We start from the raw sequence: 21,981 nt of genomic DNA on the forward strand, positions 1-21,981 counted from the left end.
GAGATCTTAACCACAGAAGCTGTTATGTTGCAATCCTTGGCTTATTTCAGGCAAGACTGATAATGTCTGTGTGTTTCAGAAACTAAAACATTTTGTGCTTTTTTTTTTTCCCCCTATAAATATTAGCATAGCATAGCATAGCCTAGAATAGAATAGCATAGCATAGCATAGCATAGAAGAGAGGAAAAGAGAGGAAAAGAGGAGAGGAGAGGAGAGGAGAGGAGAGGAGAGGAGAGGAGAGGAGAGGAGAGGAGAGGAGAGGAGAGGAGAGGAGAGGAGAGGAGAGGAGAGGAGAGGAGAGGAGAGGAGAGGAGAGGAGAGGAGAGGAGAGGAGAGGAGAGGAGAGGAGAGGAGAGGAGAGGAGAGGAGAGGAGAGGAGAGGAGAGGAGAGGAGAGGAGAGGAAAGGAAAGGAAAAAAGAGAAGAGAAGAGAAGAGAAGAGAAGAGAAGAGAAGAGAAGAGAAGAGAAGAGAAGAGAAGAGAAGAGAAGAGAAGAGAAGAGAAGAGAAGAGAAGAGAAGAGAAGAGAAGAGAAGAGAAGAGAAGAGAAGAGAAGAGAAGAGAAGAGAAGAGAAGAGAAGAGAAGAGAAGAGAAGAGAAGGAAAAGAAAAGAAAAGAAAAGAAAAGAAAAGAAAAGAAAAGAAAAGAAAAGAAAAGAAAAGAAAAGAAAAGAAAAGAAAAGAAAAGAAAAGAAAAGAAAAGAAAAGAAAAGAAAAGAAAAGAAAAAAAAGGAGTTGAAAGGGACCTTCCAGTCCAACTGACTGACTACTTCAGGGCTAACCAAAAGCTAAAGTATATTAAATATATAATTAAATATAAATTTGAATTACAAAGAGTAGCATTGTATACTCTGTAAAATCAGTAAAATTGTAGTACAGTAAATTAGAACAAAAACATACAATCAACTAGGCTGAAAAAGACCTTCAAATCATCAGGTCCCACCATCAGCCTGACCTACCGAGTCCTATCACTAAACCATGTCCCTTGGTCCCACTTTATGCAGGCTCTCAGAATCACTTTGCCAATTTATAGATATGTGAACTCAAATACAGACAGGCTGAGTGACCATGGATCACAGACGGGCAGAAAATTTTATTCTAATTATTTCTCCTGCCTAAGGACTAAATGGTTAGATTATGCTGCCATGCCAGTTGACTATCACCTTCCACCACGCATTGCTGGCACTACACCTTCTCAGGAGAATTAATTTTTCATTTACCTTGAGTCCAAATTAGTCATCTAGGGTATGATTCATCTGCTCTCATATAGTTGTCTAAATCTACCTATTGAAGTCTGAGCTCGTCACTCTATACTTCTTTGTCAATGAAGAGAACTAATGAGCTCTCAAGGGTGAGTAATTGCATCCTAAGACAGGTGCTGTGAATTTCCACCCTGGAGTAATTTATTTCTGTATATTTCCCTCACAAAGGGCCTAGATATCTAGTTTTAACATCACACCTACCTTTTAGATGAATAAAAATGGTTGAAAAAAATCCTGCCTTTACCTTTTCCTGGTAAATAGCTTAGCTTTCCTATAACCTTTATCAGGCTAATTGTCTTGGTAAACCAATAAAATGGTGTTACAAGTAAATACTGTATTTATTCTACAGTGAAAGAAATACCCACATTTGAGTATCTGAAATCAGTGCTTGGGATGAGACTAAGCCACCCAAGAATAATAAAGATAAGACTTCAGTATTTCTTATCCAGTGTTTCAAAACATTGCAAATCATCGGCAATTACTGAGCATCCTGCTCAGTACATCTGAAAAAAATAATTCCAGAGGAACAGATGCTTTCAGCACTTCCAAGAGAAAAAATAAATGAAATATTTTGCAAATATATTGTGTAGTATAAGCTGAATCCTAGATGATTTCCTGAGTAACCTACTGAATTTTTTGATAAAAGGCAAGTGCTTTTCTTCTCTGTCCCTGCTTAGAATAGATTTTTTTTTTTTTTTAATAGCTCTCAGACCATCACTTTATGGCAATTTCTAGTTTTAAGTTAATCAAGAATGTGTGGTGGTAATGCATAATTAAAATTTATTAAAATCTTTAAAATCATTTTACAGTAAAATGCTGTAAAGAATTTATCCCAAAATCAGTTGTTTTACAAGATATCATAAAGATTTTTTATCTTCAGATATAAATATTACTTAATTAAAACTCTTAATTATTTTTTTTTTGTTAGTCAGTATAAATCTTAGCGATCAACTTCATAAGAAGGCACCAGCCATGTGAATTTAAGCACCAGTTGAAGTAATCAGTCGTAGCTTTGATTTTCATTTTTTCATACTTGAGTCATAGGGGAAACTGCACGCACGGACACTAACTGATGAAATGCTTAACAATAAGCTCAGATTTAAAGTTTTATTTAGAGGTTGCAGATTATTTATTGTCAAAAATTAAACATTGATTCCACATTTCTCTATGTTTTATGTAGATTTTCTCATCAGCTACTGATGCTCCTAGCAGAGGGAATTTTCCCAAGTTTCAGATTTCTGAAACCTCACAAAGCTTTGACCTAGCCCTGGAATTTTTAGGCCAGTCACTTTTGTTTGTTTTTAATGGACAACTTCTCATTCTGCACGTGGAAATTGGTCTATCGTTAGAGTAAGATGTAATGTAAAATCAATCACAATATTATTTGGAGATTTATAATGCAATAGCCTCTCTGTTAAAGAACAGAAATAATTATGGCATAACTATATTAGCTGCTGCTAGGGACTGTGGATGCCACGTGAACTTTGTGTAATGTATGATCTTTTTAAATGTTCAGGCATTTTAAAGAGATGTCTTTGCCTGTACATCACAGTTTCTCTAGTGATGTACTGCTTGATACCATAGTTCTATTTGTTACTTAAAAATAAAAATGTCATTTTTAGTGAGGGCAAATGCTTATGAGTCAAAAACATTCTGTTGCATTTTGCTAGTTACAACAGCCTGAAATCTATTTCCTAAGCTTTTATCTGTAGTTAAAGAGAAGTAAAACAATTTAATATATATAGATATATATATTTCAAGTATAGCTTATGTCAGTGTGTTAAGCAAGACCTAAATGCCTCTTAAAGATTTTTTTTTTTGGCATTGGAATGAAACTAAATTTCACCATTTACAAGGATAGTATATTAGTCACTCAGTTTCAGTGCATCCTTCAAATCAAAAGGTGCAATCAGGATCCACCCATGAAAAGACGCAGGCTTTTTTTCCGCCTGATAATGTTGGATAGAGTTTGGCTGTCAAGCAGATTTTATACTGTAAACTGTCACCATGTTTCCATAGCTGAAGTCATGTAAGGTGTGCTGGAGTAAGCTGGGTTGTCCCTATGTAACAACATTCACACTATCCAGGTGGTGCTGGCTATGGGCAGATGTCTTTTTTTGCAAATAGCTGGTGCGCTTTAAGTTACTGCTCCCTGACTGCTTATTGCAGCTCCACTGATGAAGAATTCTGCTCTATGTCTCATCTGGAGAGGAGATCAGAGAGAGCACTCCCTAAATAGCTTCCAGCAAAGCAGTTGGATTAGCTTGGAGATGATGGCTGACATCACCTGAAGGTTGCTTGGGATTGCTCCGATGATCCCTTCTGTTAGCACAGGAATGGCCAGCTAGGCCATGAGAGGATTTATACTCTGTGGTCTTTGTTAAGTGTATTTGTATTACTGGGCCAGGCAAGCCTCCTTGTATTGACACAAAATATTCTGTGATGACTAATTGTGGATGTTTATCAGACATTACAGCACTGGAACCAGCATTGTCTGTTCCAGTTAGGATGAGAAGAAATTTATAAGATCAGAGCCTGCTTCTTCGCCTGCCTCTGACAGAACTTTTTATTTCAGATAGAATCAAAAATGCTAAATTTTCCTTAGCTTGATCAAAGTTTAAACTTTATTTTCTTTTCCCATGATTTATTAAATCTTTGTAGGTGTGCTTTTGCTATTTCCCTAATATTTTGATATGAAATTCAGGGTTAGGTGTCACATTTTTGTTTAGGTTATATGTGGTGTTCCCTTTTCTTTCTTTTTCTTTTTTCTTTTTTCCTTTTTTTTTTTTTTTTTTCTTTTGTTAACTTCAAAAATGCAATACCCTATAACAACAGCTGTAACAAGTTTTATGTAGTTGAAAATTGCCTTAGCTTGTATCTGCAAAATCTAACAGCTCTAAAGGAAGGTTTAGACTGCATGATAACCCAGTAGCTGAGTATCTGTTTTCAGATGTTTATAACAAACTCCTAAAATCTCTGCTTTTCTTTTTAGTAGAAGTACTCCCCTAAAAAGTAAGACTGGATTTCTGTCTCCGGTGTGCAGGCTCTGACAGGCTAATAAGGAAGAGTGATGGTGGCAATAAAAAGGGTCTTGGGTGCATTCTTCAAATTTCACTGTTTGTAAAATGATGGCCCTGCTACAGAATGGTCACATAGGGACTTGAAGTGAAATTTTGTCTAGAGAGTTTGAAGAAACTGTTGTAGTGAAGTGACCTCCCCATCAGCTCTATCCCTCTGTGTTGTTTATGGCTATCACATCTGAAGCGAGTGCTGAATTAACAGCATTTGAGACTACCTTTTTAGCCCTGAGAATATAGATGTATATTTTAGACTTTTAACGATATACTCACTTGAAATTAGTGTGAAGTTATCAACCAATCTCAATGTCAAAATCTGAAAAGACATTTCAGCCGCTGAAGGAAGCGAGTGCATATGGGTGCTTGCAGAGCTTCTTTGTAGTATGTTTGGTACTGGAGCTGATGACTACCGCTGTGAAAGTAAACTGGAAACGACATAAAACTTCCTAAAGAGCTGATTTCACATTCATATATGTTGACATATATCCTAGGCTTTAAATCTTTGTTTTGATGGAGTTAATATGCTAAAGTGTGTAGGTATGTGTGCAGGTAATGTGTTAGATCTCACCTGTCACATTAAGCCAATCCCTGAATTTAGCTGCATTTAAGACTTGCAGACTTTAAAAGATATATAATGCTCTGTATTCATTCATATTTCAGCAAATACGCAATGGCAGGAGAGAAGGATTTTTTATAACCTTCTGAACAGTAGAAATGAGCCAAGATTGAAAAAGATCTGGAAAAAAAAATCAAATAGGATGTATACCCTTCAGCATGCAAGAAGCTGCCCTTGTTAGAAGCTAAGTTTGCATGCATAATTAATTTGAGCAGCACATTCAGTTTCTTACAACTAGAAGAGAAATTGAATTCAGGTGTTTGGTGAACATATGGGGGATTTACTGTGAATTTATGACCTGTGGTTTGAGTGTAAAACCCCAAGATACTAGCTGATAAAACTTAATGAAGCTTGTTCAGAGAAGCTATTTTTATTTGCAGTTTTGTAATTGATACATTTTCTTTTCTTTTCTTTTCTTTTTTTTTTTTTTACACTTCTCTTCCACTTTTTAATTCCTTATTCACAATAAGTTCTTTGACACTTAAGAAAAACAAAAGTAGTTTAAAATAAACCTTTCTGTGCCTCCTTACATGTTACAAGTACAAGTGCACCATGTTACAGTTGTAGTCCTAACAAATTTCATCTCTTGCTTAACTGCAACTGATTTTTTCTCAGACTGACTGTAGTGAGTCTGTAGTCATGCAACAGTTCTTCTATATGACGCTGGCTGTGGTCAGTCCTGTTTGTGTGTTGTGCCCATACGTGTTTATATCAGTGTGTTCATGCAAAACTGATTCCCTGGTGTCTCAGAGAATCATTGTATGTAGCACACTGGAAGGAGATGACCAACAATAGTTTAAGCTTGAGGACTAGTATTTAGCTGTCAGAAAATAAGCCATAGAAAAAAAAAAAAATTGTAGGAAAAGACCAACCTGCTCTGCCAATGTGCTGGCAGGAAGGAAAGAGTGAAACTTCCATCACTGCTCAGCCATCATTAACACTGCAGTGTGTGGGCACAGTCGTCTGTGTCAGCAACGATTAACAAGTCTGTTTAAGGTGAACAGACCAGCAGACTGTGCAGTGCAGTACAGTGCTAACTTTAAGCCTGGTAAAGGGCATACTTTCATTTTATTTTACATTCATGGTTTTTTGCAACAACTTGACAGTTTCTGTTTATCCGCCCTCAAGGGCCATCTGAAAAAGAGAAATCCATCTGCTTGGAGTAAGCACCATGCCGAGAGGGTGCTTGAGTTTCATTAAATGTAGCAGGAGCCTTTGTATTAGATTATCACCACTCTGCTTTCTGTTGTGCTGTTTTCAACCTGCTCAAGCCAGACGGAAGGGGCCCATTTTGTAGACAGTCAACTTGTTCTGCACTTTGGTAAAGGTGCACGGTGCCAGCTAATGGACAGCCACCAGAGTAAGGACAGCGTTAATCTACCTTGGGTTGGAAATAAGCTCTTTTTCTGCTGCTTTGTAGCTGTAGATACAGGTAGATTCACATTCAGCTCTTGATTTTTAAAGTAATGCAAGTTATCTGTCCAAAGAGAAAGAAACTTATTTTATACAAATAGGTGATATTTGTTTGCTAGGTTGAAGTAAATAAGAACCCATCTGTGTTTTATAACTGCTATCCAGAGATCTAAGCAACCCGTCAGACCAGAGAGTCCCTGACAACTCAAATCTGTTTTAGAAGATTTCAAGGTGTAAAGAACGCTGTTTGTTTAGTAACCTTTTGGTTATTCTAGTCATGTTGTAACTGCCTGGTAATGTTGTTAAGACCCTTTTCTGTGCTTTTTCAGGCCAATAAATTTTTTTCCAAAGCTTTAGTCATCCTGTTCAGTAGCATGTTTGTATCTACTTTATCACACTGAAAATCTGTCTGTTTTGAAAGCATTACAACTCTGTATATCAGTGCATGACATCACACTGAGACATTGCTTAATGATCTGAAACTCTGATGGTCATTGCTACAGCTGCTTGTTTCTGGAAATATGTGACAGCCCTTGCCTATCTAAGCCTTGCTTACAGTTGCATTTTTAGCCCATACTGGTGGTTGTATGTTTTAAAGCACACAACATAGCTGATTGTAAAATGTACCATCTGTAGATGGAAGGCAATTGGGTATTGAATAGAGAAGTGGTGCAATGACACCCAGCTCCTTTGCAACCCCATCTACTTTGCCCCTTAACGCCTTTCCTTGTTTTTTTTTGTTTCTTTTGAGAACACTTAATTATGACAGCATGTTGAAGAAAAACATAGCTTATATCTCATGCTAGGAGGTGCTAATTGTCTTCTTTAAGTCCACAGACTTCCTAAGTAGGCTTAGGGGAAGGTTCATAACTGAAGTACTGTTTAGGCAAGCTGTGGTTACTGTAGACTGCTGTAATTCCAGTTTTGTTGAAGTTTTTAACATTACCGTAGGTCAAATCTTCAATAAACTTTGGATGGATTTCAAGTTAACCTCCTTCCTTCCCACTTGTAGTCCTGCATTCTTTGAGGTGGATTTACCTTCAGATTTTCAGTTCCTTTGAATGAAAAGCTCAAACAAATCATGGTACATTTAATTAAACTTTTGAGGACTTGCACCATACATCTGCCAAAGTCAAAAGGTAGTTTAAGCATTGGGAACACCTGCATCCTAGTAGTCTGTTTGTTGATATGACCCTGCCTCTCTTGGCCTCTTCATCCAACAAGTCAAAATTCATTTTGCCTTAGACTGGCTGAGGACCGCTTCATGTTGGATATAATGTTTGGATCTATCCCAAGGGATAATGAAGTGACTTGCATAAAATGGTAAATAAAACAGAACATCTCAAAACCTAAAAAAAATAAAATAAAGTTAGGTTTTCACTTTTTTTTTTTTTTTATGTGCCTGCTTCTTATTATGGTTATCTTATTATATTATCTTTTTATAATTATGATTATTGTAATAATCCCTTTGAAAATCATAAGTGTTGACTGGGGTTTGAATGAGTTATCAAGTGTTTCCCGAGTGGAGAAGACCTCAAAAGTTTCAGTAGGAGACAGACAGTACATTAAAAAAATATATTTTTTAAAAAAGACATTAATTATAAAATTAACTGGATGAAGAAAGACATGGAAAGAAATAGGAGACAACATGGCAGGCCAGGGTGGAGATGTGCAAACCTTCACTGGTGGGAAAGAGTGAAAAAAGAAAAAGCGTGAAAGAGTGGGAAAAGTGTTCACAGGTGAACAGTTTTACCAAGAGAATGAGGACATGATTGAGAGGAAAATGGAAATGAAAGAAAACTAACCTTAGATAAAGTCTAAGACTTAAATAATCATTTTTCTTAAAGGTATCTTACCCCTAGTTGACTTCCTTTCCCCTTTTTCTCTACTAAATAAATTGTTTTAAATTTTTTTGTTATTTATTATTATTATGCAGCTGCTCACTTGACATCACTTTCTGTGTCTCAGATTTTTTGAGTGAAAAGAAATTTGAGTAGATACAGAAGTGGTTTTGTCCTTTAATTTAGTTCTTTCTTTACTGTGAAATATTCCTTTTTATTATTCACTTTTGCAATTTTCTAAATTTGGGTCAAGTCCTTTGCTTTTGTGATAAAATAGAACTATTGTTAAAAGATTTATCTTCTGTTATCAAGCCTTTTTAATAACTCTGAATAACTTTTCTTACATCAGCTTGACTTTTTTATTTTTCTAATATCATTGGAATAAGTTGTTCTTAGGTCTGGAGACAAGTTAATCATATATCCCAAGACCCTTCTTATCCTACCTTTTTCTGCCTCCCCAGTGTAAAGGCTGTCAAATTCATGCATTTGGTTATCTGTAAAAGACGTACATTTTAGCTTCATGGCATGGACACAATGCACTTTCTGTTTCTCTGTTGGTGTAATTCTTTTCATTAATAATGATTATAAAAGGTACAGAATTCCCCGTATCTGTAATAACCCTTCCAACAGCCCATTTTGGAGCTGGTAGAATATGTCTGTTCCTTATGATGCATAGGCTTTTCTTCAGTACTTTTTAGGGTTTTCCTTGAGATTTTTCTTTGCCATGGAATGCCATGTGACACTCCAGTGTCACATTTGCATTGTGATCCCTTAGAGTTTGAAATAAACATGATTGAAAGACTGATTACTTACCGATCAGCTTGAGTACTTCAAGGTGTCTATGTACAGTGCTTTGCTAGTAATTTCACACTGAAGTTCAAGGGCATTTCTCCTTCAAACATGTTCTTACACCTCAAATATTAACACTTAATTTTAAATGCAATGTAGCTTGTAAAAAACACCATGTGTATAGAATGTATTGGACTATTTGTTTGTTAGATTAAAAATACCATTTTTAAAAATCAACCTACCATTGTGAAATATTTTGCACATCTTGGATTGGATTGTGATGATTGCATTTTTAAAAGTGCTGTGTATAGCAATGCATGGGAAAAAACAAATGCTTATATAGAAAAGCTGGGCAGAATTTGACAATAAAGAATGAATTTACATAACATACAACTGCAAAGAGAGATAAGCTGTTCCACAAAATTAAGTTGAATTGAGGAAATAGAATTAGCCAAACACCTACAATGAAGGGGAAATTTTGAAAGTGCCATAATGTCTCATTTCCACCTGTTATAAATAAAGCTTTCTTTTAGCTGTACTTTTCAAAATGGCAATCTGCATATAGAATTGACTGAACCTATAAATAAAACATTTCTTGAGGCTCCGGACTGGGGGAAAAAAAAAAAAAAAAAAATTCCTTTATTTTCTTTGTCTTTTGTTTCATAGGAAAAAATAATCTTTAAAAATTCTTCTTTTCTAGAACCATGCTAATTTTAGAACCATGCTAATTTTTCTGTTCGGCTAACCAGGCAATGATAAGCTCAATTTAATGTCACTGAAAAGACTGGAAGGTAATGTTTCAAACATCTATGTCCTCCAGTCTACTCTACCTACCAATGTGGAAAGATGTGGCAAACAGTCACAAATGGACTCCAGAATTATCTGTTTTCATATGGTATATATGAAAAGATATTGGGATATTAATTCTCTCTTTTATTGTGCCCTGTATCACAGAATGGGGATCTATGGAGTTGTTTTCCATTGCATCTCTGTGGTTTTCTCTTTCGAAAGAACGTAAGAGCTGACCATTCCTCATCATCTCTTTTGAAATAAACACTAAAATGTGGGGTTTAAAAAGAACATAATAAGAGACAAAAATATTTTGTCTCTTATTATATTCTCTTGATATAACATTACCTGTTTGTCAGACTTCCTGTGATTCCCACATTAACATGATTGAAATATGGTGGGGTTTGTAGGAGTCAGGTGAGAGCTGCACAGATGGAAAAATGGCAGAGATTAATAAAAATCCCCTTTCCCTCTGCCCCATGACATAAACCACTCCTGTATATATTTCACCATAGTTTCAAATAAACCTGAGCTATGGAGAAAGGATTACCTGTGATAGGCACTGGGGAAAAAATTATGTTGAGGATTCACTTGTACTTTTTCCATAAGGGTAACTCTGGGGTTGAGCCCTCCCCAGCACACCAGCGGCTGCAGAACAGGAGCCAGCAGCCAGTCTGATGCTGAATGCAGTCCTGTGCACGGTGCTGCCAGGGGCATGGCTTCTCACTGGCCCAGGAGCCTTCTGATGCTTTCAGGCTGATCAGCTTAAAAGACTTGTTAAAAACAGAGCTGAGGGATGACAAGCTCTTATTGCTTGGGAAAAATAATCAAATTTTGTATAGGTAAGGCCTTCAGACATTGTGATTAATTTGGAATAAAGATGTGGCAGTGCTACAGTTTATTGATAGGAAAGAAATACCTTTCATGTTTATTCAGTAGTAGAGATCATTAGCACTTTTCTTGTAATTTTCCTCTTTGTTAAGGCTGACAGTAACATGTATTCCTCTTCATTTCAAGGAGCAACATATACTGAAAAGATGCCAGTAACTTTTGTTGATTTTTAGCAATAGGCTCGTTCATCCTATCCTTACATTGTCTGAAGTTTATAAGTCAAATGACATTAATCATAATAAAAAATAAATAAAGGTTTTTATATTGAATGCCTGGAAAATATTTTTAAGTCTGTACCCCCATACAGTAGTGGTGGTGCCTGGCTAGGAAACTAGAGTCACATTGATCATTTCTATCTTCCTTCTTTTAGCAACAGATCAACTCCTAACAATCATGACCGGATACAGCGCCTGAGACAAGAATTTCAGCAAGCAAAACAAGATGAGGACGTAGAAGACAGGAGACGTACTTACAGTTTTGAGCAGCCGTGGGTAAGTGTACATAGTGTGCCTAATCTGGAAACTTGCACCAACCACCTCTCTCCCTGCTCTGGTTGGGAACAAGGCAGTGCAGACCTATGGTCCTCTGCCGCCAGACTTCTGCCTATTCTGCTGGCCACATTTTTGTTCCATTGATGTTTACTTCACTTTTAAATTTCTTCAGCCATCTGTTCTCTGTGCATGTAGCATCATTTGCTCTGTGTTTAGACCCTTGAATCTGTGAGTTACTATGTTTTTTTTACGTCAAAAGCAATATCAATTATTCTGAAATTTTCTAGGAAAATAAAAATAAAACACATACCAATGATAAATAATTTAGAAAGATCATATAAACTTGCAGATGGTATTTTCTTTGAAGAAATATCTCTATGATTAGTTATTTTCCTTAGGAGGAAGAGGTATGTATTTTCACAGCAAAAAAGAAGAGAGATGCATGCCTCACAATAACACCCCTTTGCCACTTACATTAGCTGAGACTCTTCTGTCTTGAGATATACGTCCTAATTGATCATTTAAATCCTGTTCAATCTGATCTAGCAAAGTGATACAATTATGTAAATCCATGCTGCTTATCTTGTTTAACATAATTGAATGAATCACTGTTGCTTTTTAATCAATTATGTATCCTAAATTAGGATCCTTTAAATGCAGGATAAATATTGTATTGTATTTTTGTTTCAAAATTCTATAATAAAGATGGTGAACAAATTGCTCACATTCCCAAGTAAACAGAAGCTGTATCATGACAGCTGTAGAATTTCTCGCATCTCCAAAATGAGCGTAGGTGATGTTAGAGCTACTTAGCATTACAATGCACGGGAGACTGAGGTGGAAACATCCAAAGATCCACATCTCTGTCTGAGGGCACTGTGAACAACCCAGGTAACATTACCATGCATATGTATCTTTGCTTGCTGTTATGGTGGACATAGAAAAAAATTTGACCTGTTGAGTCGTTGCGTCCTCGTCCATCTTAAGCTCACCAACTTGAAACTGTGGTATTTTTAACATGCAGCATGGAGAGGAACAAAGGTAAATGTATCCCTAAGTGACCTGACATGCTGTATCGGAATATAGGCTTGCTTCCCATGTTAGAAAACCCTTAACCTTCTCTGAAATTGAATAAATAAAATAAACATTTTCTTTATGACCAGATGTTTTTGATTTGATGTGGTGAACATAATGTGATTGCTCATCTTGGTTATAGTGTAATGGTTTTTGGAAGAAAGGGGGCTGGGTGTAGGAGGTACTTCCCATTATGCATATCAACTGCTGTTTATTCTCCAAAAGAGAGATTTGTGCTGTGTTCTTGGGAAAACTGTCTATGAGAAAAACTTGCACTCTTGAAGACTTGGGAACTTAACTACTGAAGGTCACGGGCCACATTGTTGTATATCTAAATGCCATAGCAACTTTAGACAGGCAACTTGGCTTTTATTATAGTTTCTTGTAATGAGCGAGTAGGGAATTATTTGGATGACAGGCTGATTACCTTAGGAATGGAATAATTTCCTAAATTGTGGGTCAGAACATTGACCTTTCCTTTTTCTGTTATTCAAACAAATGGGATCTCTCTGTTTACTCCCTTTCTACAGATCATGCAAATGAGCTCAAAGTGACTAATTCAGTTTAATGTATTAATATTAATTCTGAAGCTCATTGTTGCTTTTGTAGGAGCTGCTGTTGTAAAGTATTTAGGTGACCAAATGTTTTATTTTAGATATGTACTCTTAAAAAATTGGCCCAGAGTACTTTTGAATTATATTTTTTTTTCCATCGTGTAGTCCAGGCTTTCAAGATCTCAGTGCTTGGAAAGGATAAAGCAATGATCTCATCCATTTCAACAGTTCACAGTCATTTCAGTGTTAAGGAACCATAACCCTCTCTCTTAAGGAGAATGCATTACTTTAACATATTAGTCTAAGATGACGGACTTTGTTAAGACACCCTCTCAAAACAGATCCAGATGTACTATTAAATATCAGTGACACACACACAAAAATGCAAAAGTAGTTAATAATACGTATGCAGGAAAATACTTATGTGCATTCATCAACCTCCTTTCAGTCTTCTCCATCTGTAAGCTGTTGGTTACAAACCACAGCAGAGACAAGTGCACCTGTATGTGGACCGTTGTTGAAAAGTATGCTTTCACCTGAGGGAGATGGCTTGTGCAGCCTACATAAACAAAAGGCTTTGCATCCAGAGATGCCTCTTGAGCCACTTGACAGCAGCCAACTCTGACCTGGTTTGGATAGAAGGAGAAAAAAAAAACAAAAGAACAATCTTTCATCCTCTGAGAAGTGTATGCTATGAGGTGATAAGTAGTTTGCATTTCTCATTAACAAGATGATGGGAGGATTGAGGATAGGGAACAGAGTGCTGATGTGATGTGGGACTATTGGTTACTTTAAGGAAGTGTAAATGAACATAAAGTTTGCAGTGTGGATGCTGACGGAAATCTGGCAGATCTAAGGATATTCAGAGGAGCTCAATAGCTCAAGAACCTGCTAATATATTATCAAAATGATCATGTGAACGTCACCAACTACAATCCTTCCCAGACTATTAATGTCCTGTGACACAACAGCTCAGTTACCTATGACAAATACATTCAGACTCCTCCAGAGTTTTGAGACAGATCTCTGTGCCATGGAGCACTACATCATGCTGGCCCTGAGCGATATCTGTGGCAGAGAGATCCGTGCCTAACCCCAGCCATTTCTGGCTGTTCCCGTCAAGTGAAGGTTATTTCTCTGTAGATGAGCAATGTGACAGAGCTGGACTTTTTGCACGCTGTATTTACCCTGCCAGTAAACAAAATACTTGACTGCCTACAAGAGTTCATACAGCATCAGGCAGTTTAACAGACACGAGAAGTGATAGTGCTGGAATGAGACAACACCGTCTATTAAACAGTGCAGCATTCCTGCTCAAGGCCATTTGAATGACACATTGTTAAGCTTTAATAACTGACTAACTGTTGCAACGGAGAGTCATCTCTAAAATCCAGCAATTCTGTGGTTGAGTCAAAGCTTTATGGAAAAGCTGTTTGTTTATAAGATAACTTTATCAGTCTTTGTGATTTTTTTTCCTCTTACATGCCCTTTTTTTTTCTTTTTTTTTTTTTTCTTTTTTTTTTTTTGGTGTATCAAAAACAAGGTACAAGAAGACTTACAAGGGCAAGTCTGTATGACTGATGTTGCACAGGGAAAAAATGAATGAAAAATAACATCAAGTATGATTTATCCATTTTAATGCTGCTGGTGTTAATTCCACTCAGGTTTGCAGAAATGTGTACTTGGGCATATAGAATTACATGGAGTCACAGTATGTCTGCTAATGTTTAAGGCCCTTGCTGTTGCTATGGCAAATTTTAAACCAATGCAAGATCCTTTTGGAGTTGATTTTTCTGTTCAGCAACAAAGTTGAGTCTCTCTGTTTCTGTTTTTGTCTTTCTGTTTTTCTTCGTTTATTAGTTTTCTGGGTAGTGTTGGGTTTTCTGAGGTTTATCTTTGCTTGCACCAGTCCCGCGGTGAGGGGATTTTTATTGTAATTTGTTCCATACCTTGTATTTTTGCCTAGTCACATCTTAATTAACAGATCCTCACCTTCAATAACAAAACCACAGCATTATAACCCTAAACATCATGGGAGTGAACAATCCAATTAAACAAAATAGTATATTTAATCAGTTGAAAACACTACAATTGCTTGCCAGTCCTTCTTGTGGAAGTGCACTGTCTATCAAAAAAACACGAAGACTGGAGAGACAAAAGTTGGTGGTTTAGTTCTTCATCTTTAATATAAAACTCGGTTCTAAAAATGGGAAACAATGGACAACTTCCATTCACAAATACATTCTTCTCCAGTCATCTCAAATCCATTTGGATGGTTGGAAAAAAATGCAGCTGCGCAAACTCTACTTTAAATATTTAGGAGTCAAATAAAAAGATATTTTTATTCTAAGGATAACAGCTAGCTGAGTCAAAATAAATATACTACCTTACTCATTTGAGTATACCTTTAATTATGTGCATAGATTCATGAAAGGTAAGTAATTGCAAGATTTTGATAGAGGATTTCAGAAATTTTAATAGCATGGCTTCATAGATAAATACTGTGTAAAAACAAGATAAAAACAAGTCTAGGGACTTGTTTTATTCTGCTGTTTGTTGGTTTGTAGATCTTGTCTCTATGAGAGATTTAAAGAGAAAATATGTTATTTTATTTATTTATTTATTTATTATCAGTGGTACTCATTTCTTATCCCTGTATTCAGGTCCTTAACATATTCAAAACCATAATTCTAAATAATCTAAAATCCCTTTAGAAAAACAAAAGCCTGATTTTTATCACTGTAACTTCCACTGTAACATATTTATTTGACCTGGAAAATGAATAGCAATATATTTAAAACAAATACTGCAAACTTTACATCAGGATCTAAATTCTGGAGAATTACTCTACACGTCGAGAAAGAAAAACAGTATAGTCATTCTTTTTACTTTTAATCAATTTTAAGAGTCTTGTTCAAGAAATGTTATTCAAGATATTAGGTAATACCTAATGGAACATTACAGTCTGACAAAGAATAACAGCTGACTTGCTGTTCTTTCTATCTCAGTCTCTTTCAGAGAGGAAACCAGTTATGCAGGGCATTCTCTCCACAGGTAGTTTCTCATCAGTTGTGCAATTAATATCCATTGATTGTAAAACCTGGGAAAGCTTAATGAAATACCATGCATCTCTTTCCACATTTCAGACTTGAGGTTTCAAATTTTATATATATATATATATATATATAATAGATAGATAGATAGAAAGATATATTTCTTTTCCTACCAGTTTCAATCTATCATTTTATATGAAGCATAAAATGAAGATAGAAAATTTTTAAAAAGAAATCAAATAATTTAATTTTGTAAATAAACATATTTATAGCTCACAGCCATGCTGCATGTAAATGACCCAAGCAGAACTTCAAGGCTCTCTAAATGTTAAGTTTCTGACATAGTGAAGATTTCTTTCTTTTGCTGCCTAAGAAAGGAAATCTTAGACCCAAACCATGCCATTCAGCTTCCTACACGTACACCAGAGAAAAATACATAAAGGGATGGGATTTTCTTATTATATGGTGTTTGAATTAGTACACACCTGTTGGTATTTTTTAAAAGAAGTAATGCTATATGTTCTGTTTACCATGGCAACATAAATAAAAAGATGGAAATAAATATAGCTTTCAAGAACATTTACAAGAACCACAAAATGTTTTTTATCATTCTGACTTTTGATATACAGTCACTGGATTGACTATCAGCTGTGCCAAGTACATACATAAAGCAGGCAAGGTTGTTTAATCTTATCTATTTCTAATTAGTGCTGAACTAAAAGAACCACAGACTTTTTGGGGACCTCATGTCTACTGCCTTCCCAGGTGAAGTTTAAACTTCTAGGTTAAACACAGAGCTTAATCTGGAAAAAAGAGTAAACATTTTAATATTAAATAACAGTCTTTTTAAAGTAACTGGGAAAATACAAAAGGATTTGTTCATCTCCCTATTAGCTTCCTTTCCTTTCCTTTCCTTTCCTTTCCTTTCCTTTCCTTTCCTTTCCTTTCCTTTCCTTTCCTTTCCTTTCCTTTCCTTTCCTTTCCTTTCCTTTCCTTTCCTTTCCTTTCCTTTCCTTTCCTTTCCTTTCCTTTCCTTTCCTTTCCTTTCCTTTCCTTTCCTTTCCTTTCCTTTCCTTTCCTTTCCTTTCCTTTCCTTTCCTTTCCTTTCCTTTCCTTTTAGAATTTCTATAAGTTTGAGCAAGTATTTCTCCCAATTTCTCACTATGACCGTAGGCTTTGAGATAAGTGTGTCAGCAGGACTGGTGGATCTGGCTTAAAATTCAGTTCTCTTGATTTTCCCCATGACCTCCTTTCTGTGATTGTGTAGCAGCTCTGATCTGTGCCAGTCCTGGGGGATCCACACTTCCACTTACTAAGCTACTTTCTGTGGGCTGACATGCCCACTCTGCAGTGAAAGAAACTGCGAAGATTTAGCTAGGAAAGAGAAGAGGGACCTTTAACCCTAAAACATGCTGTCCTTAACTGCCAAGAGTGGTCAGTGTAGCATGACACATGGTATATTCTGTGCAAACTGAAAAAAAAATATATTGTTTGGATAATGAGAAATCTGTAGAAACTTCTAACTTCACATCTCTAGTTTTAAATTAATGTCTCTTTGAGAAGAGAACTGTCTAATTTCATGTATCTCAAAACACAGTTTTACAAGCTGAGTATTGCTTAACAATGCTGAATGCAATAACTATCATTGTCACTTACATGTATTGTGGAAGACATGAACATACATTTATTTGTATAATGCAGCCTTGGTTGTTATTGTGGCCTTGACTGCATCCTGATTTAAAAGGTCAATGCTTGTCATACGTCTCATTGCAAACAAGGCCAGAGTTCTTATCAATCTGCATTGAGAAGACAGAGCTGTTGCCAGGTTTCTTGGATGGTTTCAAGTTGTTATAATTGTGCTTAGCCTTGTGTCACCCAGTTGATATCAGTGTTAAAATTATTTTTTTGTATTCCTTATTTATTTTTTGTTGCTGTTGTTATTGCTGTTGAAAGATGTGCAAATGTCTCGACTTATTTTTAATTATCTCCATTTTGTGCTGACATAAACGGGGTGTGCATGTATATAGATGCGTTTGTGTATATATTGTAACACTGTTTATGTATATGTTGGTAAAAAATACTAATTAGATTTTGAGTATTAAGGTTACTAATTATTTAAATATTTTTAGTTGATATACTTTAATCAAAAGCATCTTGAAAAGATAAATCACTGTACAGGGATTTGCATTTTTTCTGAACAAGTTAAGGGACCAAAAATAAATATGTTACATTTTTATATTATCATAATCATATATCAAGGGCATTCAATATGGTATCACTGAGATTTTTAATGAAAAGATTTTAAAGAAATGCCTTTTCACTGGTAAAATGACTGAATGTACCCGTCTATGTGTATATAGGCTATATTATAGAACATGTGATTATGTATAGAGGGAATGTTTTTATGTCTCATTGCTATAGTTTTGGAGGCCTGAAATCAAGCAGCAGAATTGATTACATGAACAGCATACTGCTGATATGGACAGTATGTAGACTCAATAAGTATCCAACATGTACTCAATAAGTATCTTACTTTTCATGTTAGCTAAGTATTGCAGATGGGGCATACAGGTACTCGTACCTTCAGAAAATCAGTTAATTGATTTTAGATGATTCCATTTAGACCCATCAAATTATAAATCTTGTCCCTGTGACAGGGGGAAAAGATTCTTCATCAAGAGGGGGGTTGGTCACTGGAACAGGCTCCCCAGGGCAGTGGTCACAGCACTGAGCTGCCAGAGTTCAAGAAGCATTTGGACACTACTCTCAGACATATGGTTTGGTTTTTGGGTGGTCCATGGAGCCAGGAGTGGGACTCAATGATCCCTGTGGGTCACTTCCAACTTCTGTGTTTCTGTGGTTAGATGAACTTCTTTGTGAACGGCTGAGATTCAAGACCTTTACCCTCCAAGACATTAGTTGTGGGTGGGTGCTACAGAAGGCAGGCAGGTGTGGCAGCCGCTGTCTCTGTTTAATCATTAGTTCCTATGTGCATTAAAACAAAATCTCTCTGAAGCTAAGTTTTGGTCTTAGTCCATTCATAGTCCAGTAGTGCTTTCAAAGCCTCTGTTTCCTTAATAAAAAATTTACGGCAACTTCAGCTCTTACTTGCATCCGTACCTTCTAGATCATGCAATTTAGTGTCTTGTATAAACCTAAACTGAGTAGCAGCTCAATTCTAGTTCCACCTGTTTGATAACTTAACCATTCACTGCACAGTAAAATCCTTTTCTGTTATATTTACAGTGAACTGAGGCAAGTGAAACTGTTTTCAAATAAAGAGTAGCAATTATGATTTCATGTCTTGTTTGTGGTAACTATTTTCTCACATCTGACATAGCTGCAGCTTCCTGGCAATATGCAAGCATTCCAACATTGTTGAAATGGAACCCATGAAATGATGAGATTGTCTCTAAAATCTTAGTTTAAGTGCTTGTATTCCTTATGGAGATGTTGAGATGGGAACTTCTAAGTTTCCCCGTGGTTCTCTGTAAGCTGCTTATAACCACACTGGAGAGAATTCACAAATAAATCTTGTAATTTTCAGGTAATCACTTGCTTCCATAGCTGAGCCCTTCAATAAAATACCAAATGTCAGAAGACTCTCAATAAAGTCAAGAAAGTTACAAATGTTGACATATGCAATAACTGAAATGCTGCTCCATATGGGTTGCCCTTATTTAATATAGTAGGAAATCTCCATGGGGGTTGTTGGTTTGGACATACATATGTACAGCTTATTCATCTCTCAGAAAAATTTCCCACAAGGCTGACACAATTCTGTTTTCTGAACTTGTTGCCTCATCATGCCATTCCTAAAACATTTTTCATTGGAAGTACTGTTTTGCTGAGGCTTTTACAGAGTGAATCTGTTCTGAAGTGGACATCATTGTTGCATTAAGGATTCTTTTAAATAAGTGACTTATAGTTTATGCTTTCACATTCTGATACTTTTACACAATAATCTTCAGCTAAGGGGAAAAGCAGTTGTTCACCAAATTGTAGCTGTTAACTTCTGAGTTGAGACTGATGCTCTGAAGTGTTAGCAAAGATGAATTTTCTAAAAGTTGCACAGCTGTTTCAGCTTTGTTGTGTTTTTGGCTACCTGCAAGTACTTGATTCTATAGTAAAACAAAGGAGATGTTTATGTCACAAATGACAATTTTTGGTTTCTAAAACTTGTCTTCAGTGTAAGAAGAATTTGAAAAGCCTTTTATCTTTTAGACGTTTGTCAGCCATTATAATATCTTTTTGCAGCTGAAATTATAAGGGTTGCGGGGGGGGGGTGGGGGAGGGGGAGGAGTTCATTATGGGCGAATGTGTGAGGGAACGCACAGATCAAAAAGTAAAATGTGCTTTAACAAAAGCAGATCCAAGACAAGCTGTGTCAGTCCAGGGCTCAGTCAAGTGGCTGTACTCCTTAACCTCCCAGTGATCACAAAATCATTCTGTGGCTTTTGTGGCACTCTGTTTTGCAACTAGAGATCAAAAATATGAATAATATAGTAACACAAAAAGTGACATATTCACAAAAGTAAACTTTTTTTTCATATCCCAAGTTTGAATACAGCCATCCTGCCTGATTTTGACTGGTAATGCTACACATTCCCAGAATGGCCATCCATTTTCACGTGCTCTTGGCATTGTCCGCAAAGTTTCAGATGGCCAGTTTAGTTGTTATCTAAATTCTTCTCTGTGGCAGAGGATTCCCTGTTGTCCACAACAGACTTGCTAAATGTGTCTCTTTGAACATATCAAACCAGAAACTGTTTCCCTGTCTCAGAAAAGTAAGTGGTGTATGCCTGGACCAAGAGCGAAATAGGATGGCAATGCCAAGGAAGAACATCATTGCTTGAGAATTGAGAACGTTGCTCCCTACTCTCTCAGGTCCTCAGTAGGGTGTAGAAGTTAGCATTAGCATGGCTAGGTTAGCTTATGGTGTCTAAAGATCTTTTCCACCGAATTCTTTTAAATTTCAGTATTACTATAAGAGCACAACCCATTCTGGACCAATATTTTTCTGATACATGTCATAGTAGTTGTATCATCGTAGTCTGTAGAAGAGGTTGTTTTCTGTAGTTACATGAAAAGAAGTTGTGGGGAGCTGGGTGTTGGCCTCCTCTCACAGATAACTAGCAATAGAATAAGAGGGAATGGCCTCAAGTGGCACCAGGGGAGGTTCAGGTTGGAAATTAGGAGAAATTTCTTCTCAGAAAGAGTGGTTAGGCATTAGAATGGGTTGTCCAGGAAGGTGGTGGCATCACTGTCTCTGGGGGCGTTTAAGGAGGAAAGGTTGGACCTGGTGCTTAGGGACATGGTTTAGTGGGTAATATTGGTGGTACGGGATTGGTTGGACCAGATGATCTTGGAGGTATTTTCCAACTTATGATTCTATGATTCTATAATTGGTAGGTCAGGAGCAGAATCTGTAGCACAGGACGCAGAGTGATGGATCTGAGTTTAACATAATTGTTATGAATGAGCTACTTGAATCACATTTGTACAAATATGACGGTGTAATAGTGATTTAAATGATAGCTCTTTTGTGGGTATTTTTCTGCTTTGTTTAAGACATTTTTGTTTCCATTTTACAGCCAAGCTCCAAGACATACTCGCAGAGTGGCAGACACTCAGTATCAGTAGAGGTTCAAATGCAGCGGCAGCGACAAGAAGAAAGAGAGAGTTTCCAGCAAGCTCAGCGACAGTACAGCTCTTTACCCAGGTATGGCAACTGTCTGAAGCTATTCAGTGTATATGAGCCTGGAGCTAATTTCGTTTGTAAAAGGAAAATTGTGTGCTTAGTGCAGACACTTTTGTTTAGCGTTGATATAAGGTGGAATGTATTCAGCGTGGAAGAGGCATAAAATTTCTTAAGTGAGAGCATGTGGTAGCTGTTTATTTTAGTAGAATTACTTCAGAGCTGATTTCAGTGGGATTTGATGTCACTCAGCACCCAATAGAATTAAGATGTTGAAACAAAGCTATTCTTTGTGGGACACCATACAGTTTCATTTTCTGCAATTACAAAAATCTCCTGAGCATGACATGGGTTGCCCCCTTTTGACAGGTCAAATTTTTTTTTTCTTTTTTTTTTTTTTTCTGTCACATAATTCTTTACTGGGTAGAAATTCTAT

At 36.5% G+C, this 21,981-nt stretch overlaps 1 protein-coding gene across 8 annotated transcripts in view; it reads left to right on the plus strand.

The window, feature by feature from the left end:
- PARD3 (par-3 family cell polarity regulator) overlaps window positions 1-21,981 on the plus strand; it is a 447,831-nt gene that overhangs the window by 420,670 nt on the left and 5,180 nt on the right. For all 8 annotated transcript variants that reach the window (XM_082753473.1, XM_082753470.1, XM_082753468.1 and 5 more), the window contains 2 exons: window positions 11,046-11,166; window positions 21,442-21,569. In XM_082753473.1, the coding sequence (XP_082609599.1) occupies window positions 11,046-11,166; window positions 21,442-21,569 (249 nt within the window). The remainder of the gene's footprint in view (window positions 1-11,045; window positions 11,167-21,441; window positions 21,570-21,981) is intronic.

The sequence above is a fragment of the Aythya marila genome (genome assembly GCF_965140915.1).
Source record: "Aythya marila genome assembly, chromosome: 2".
Classification (NCBI taxonomy): Eukaryota; Metazoa; Chordata; class Aves; order Anseriformes; family Anatidae; genus Aythya; species Aythya marila.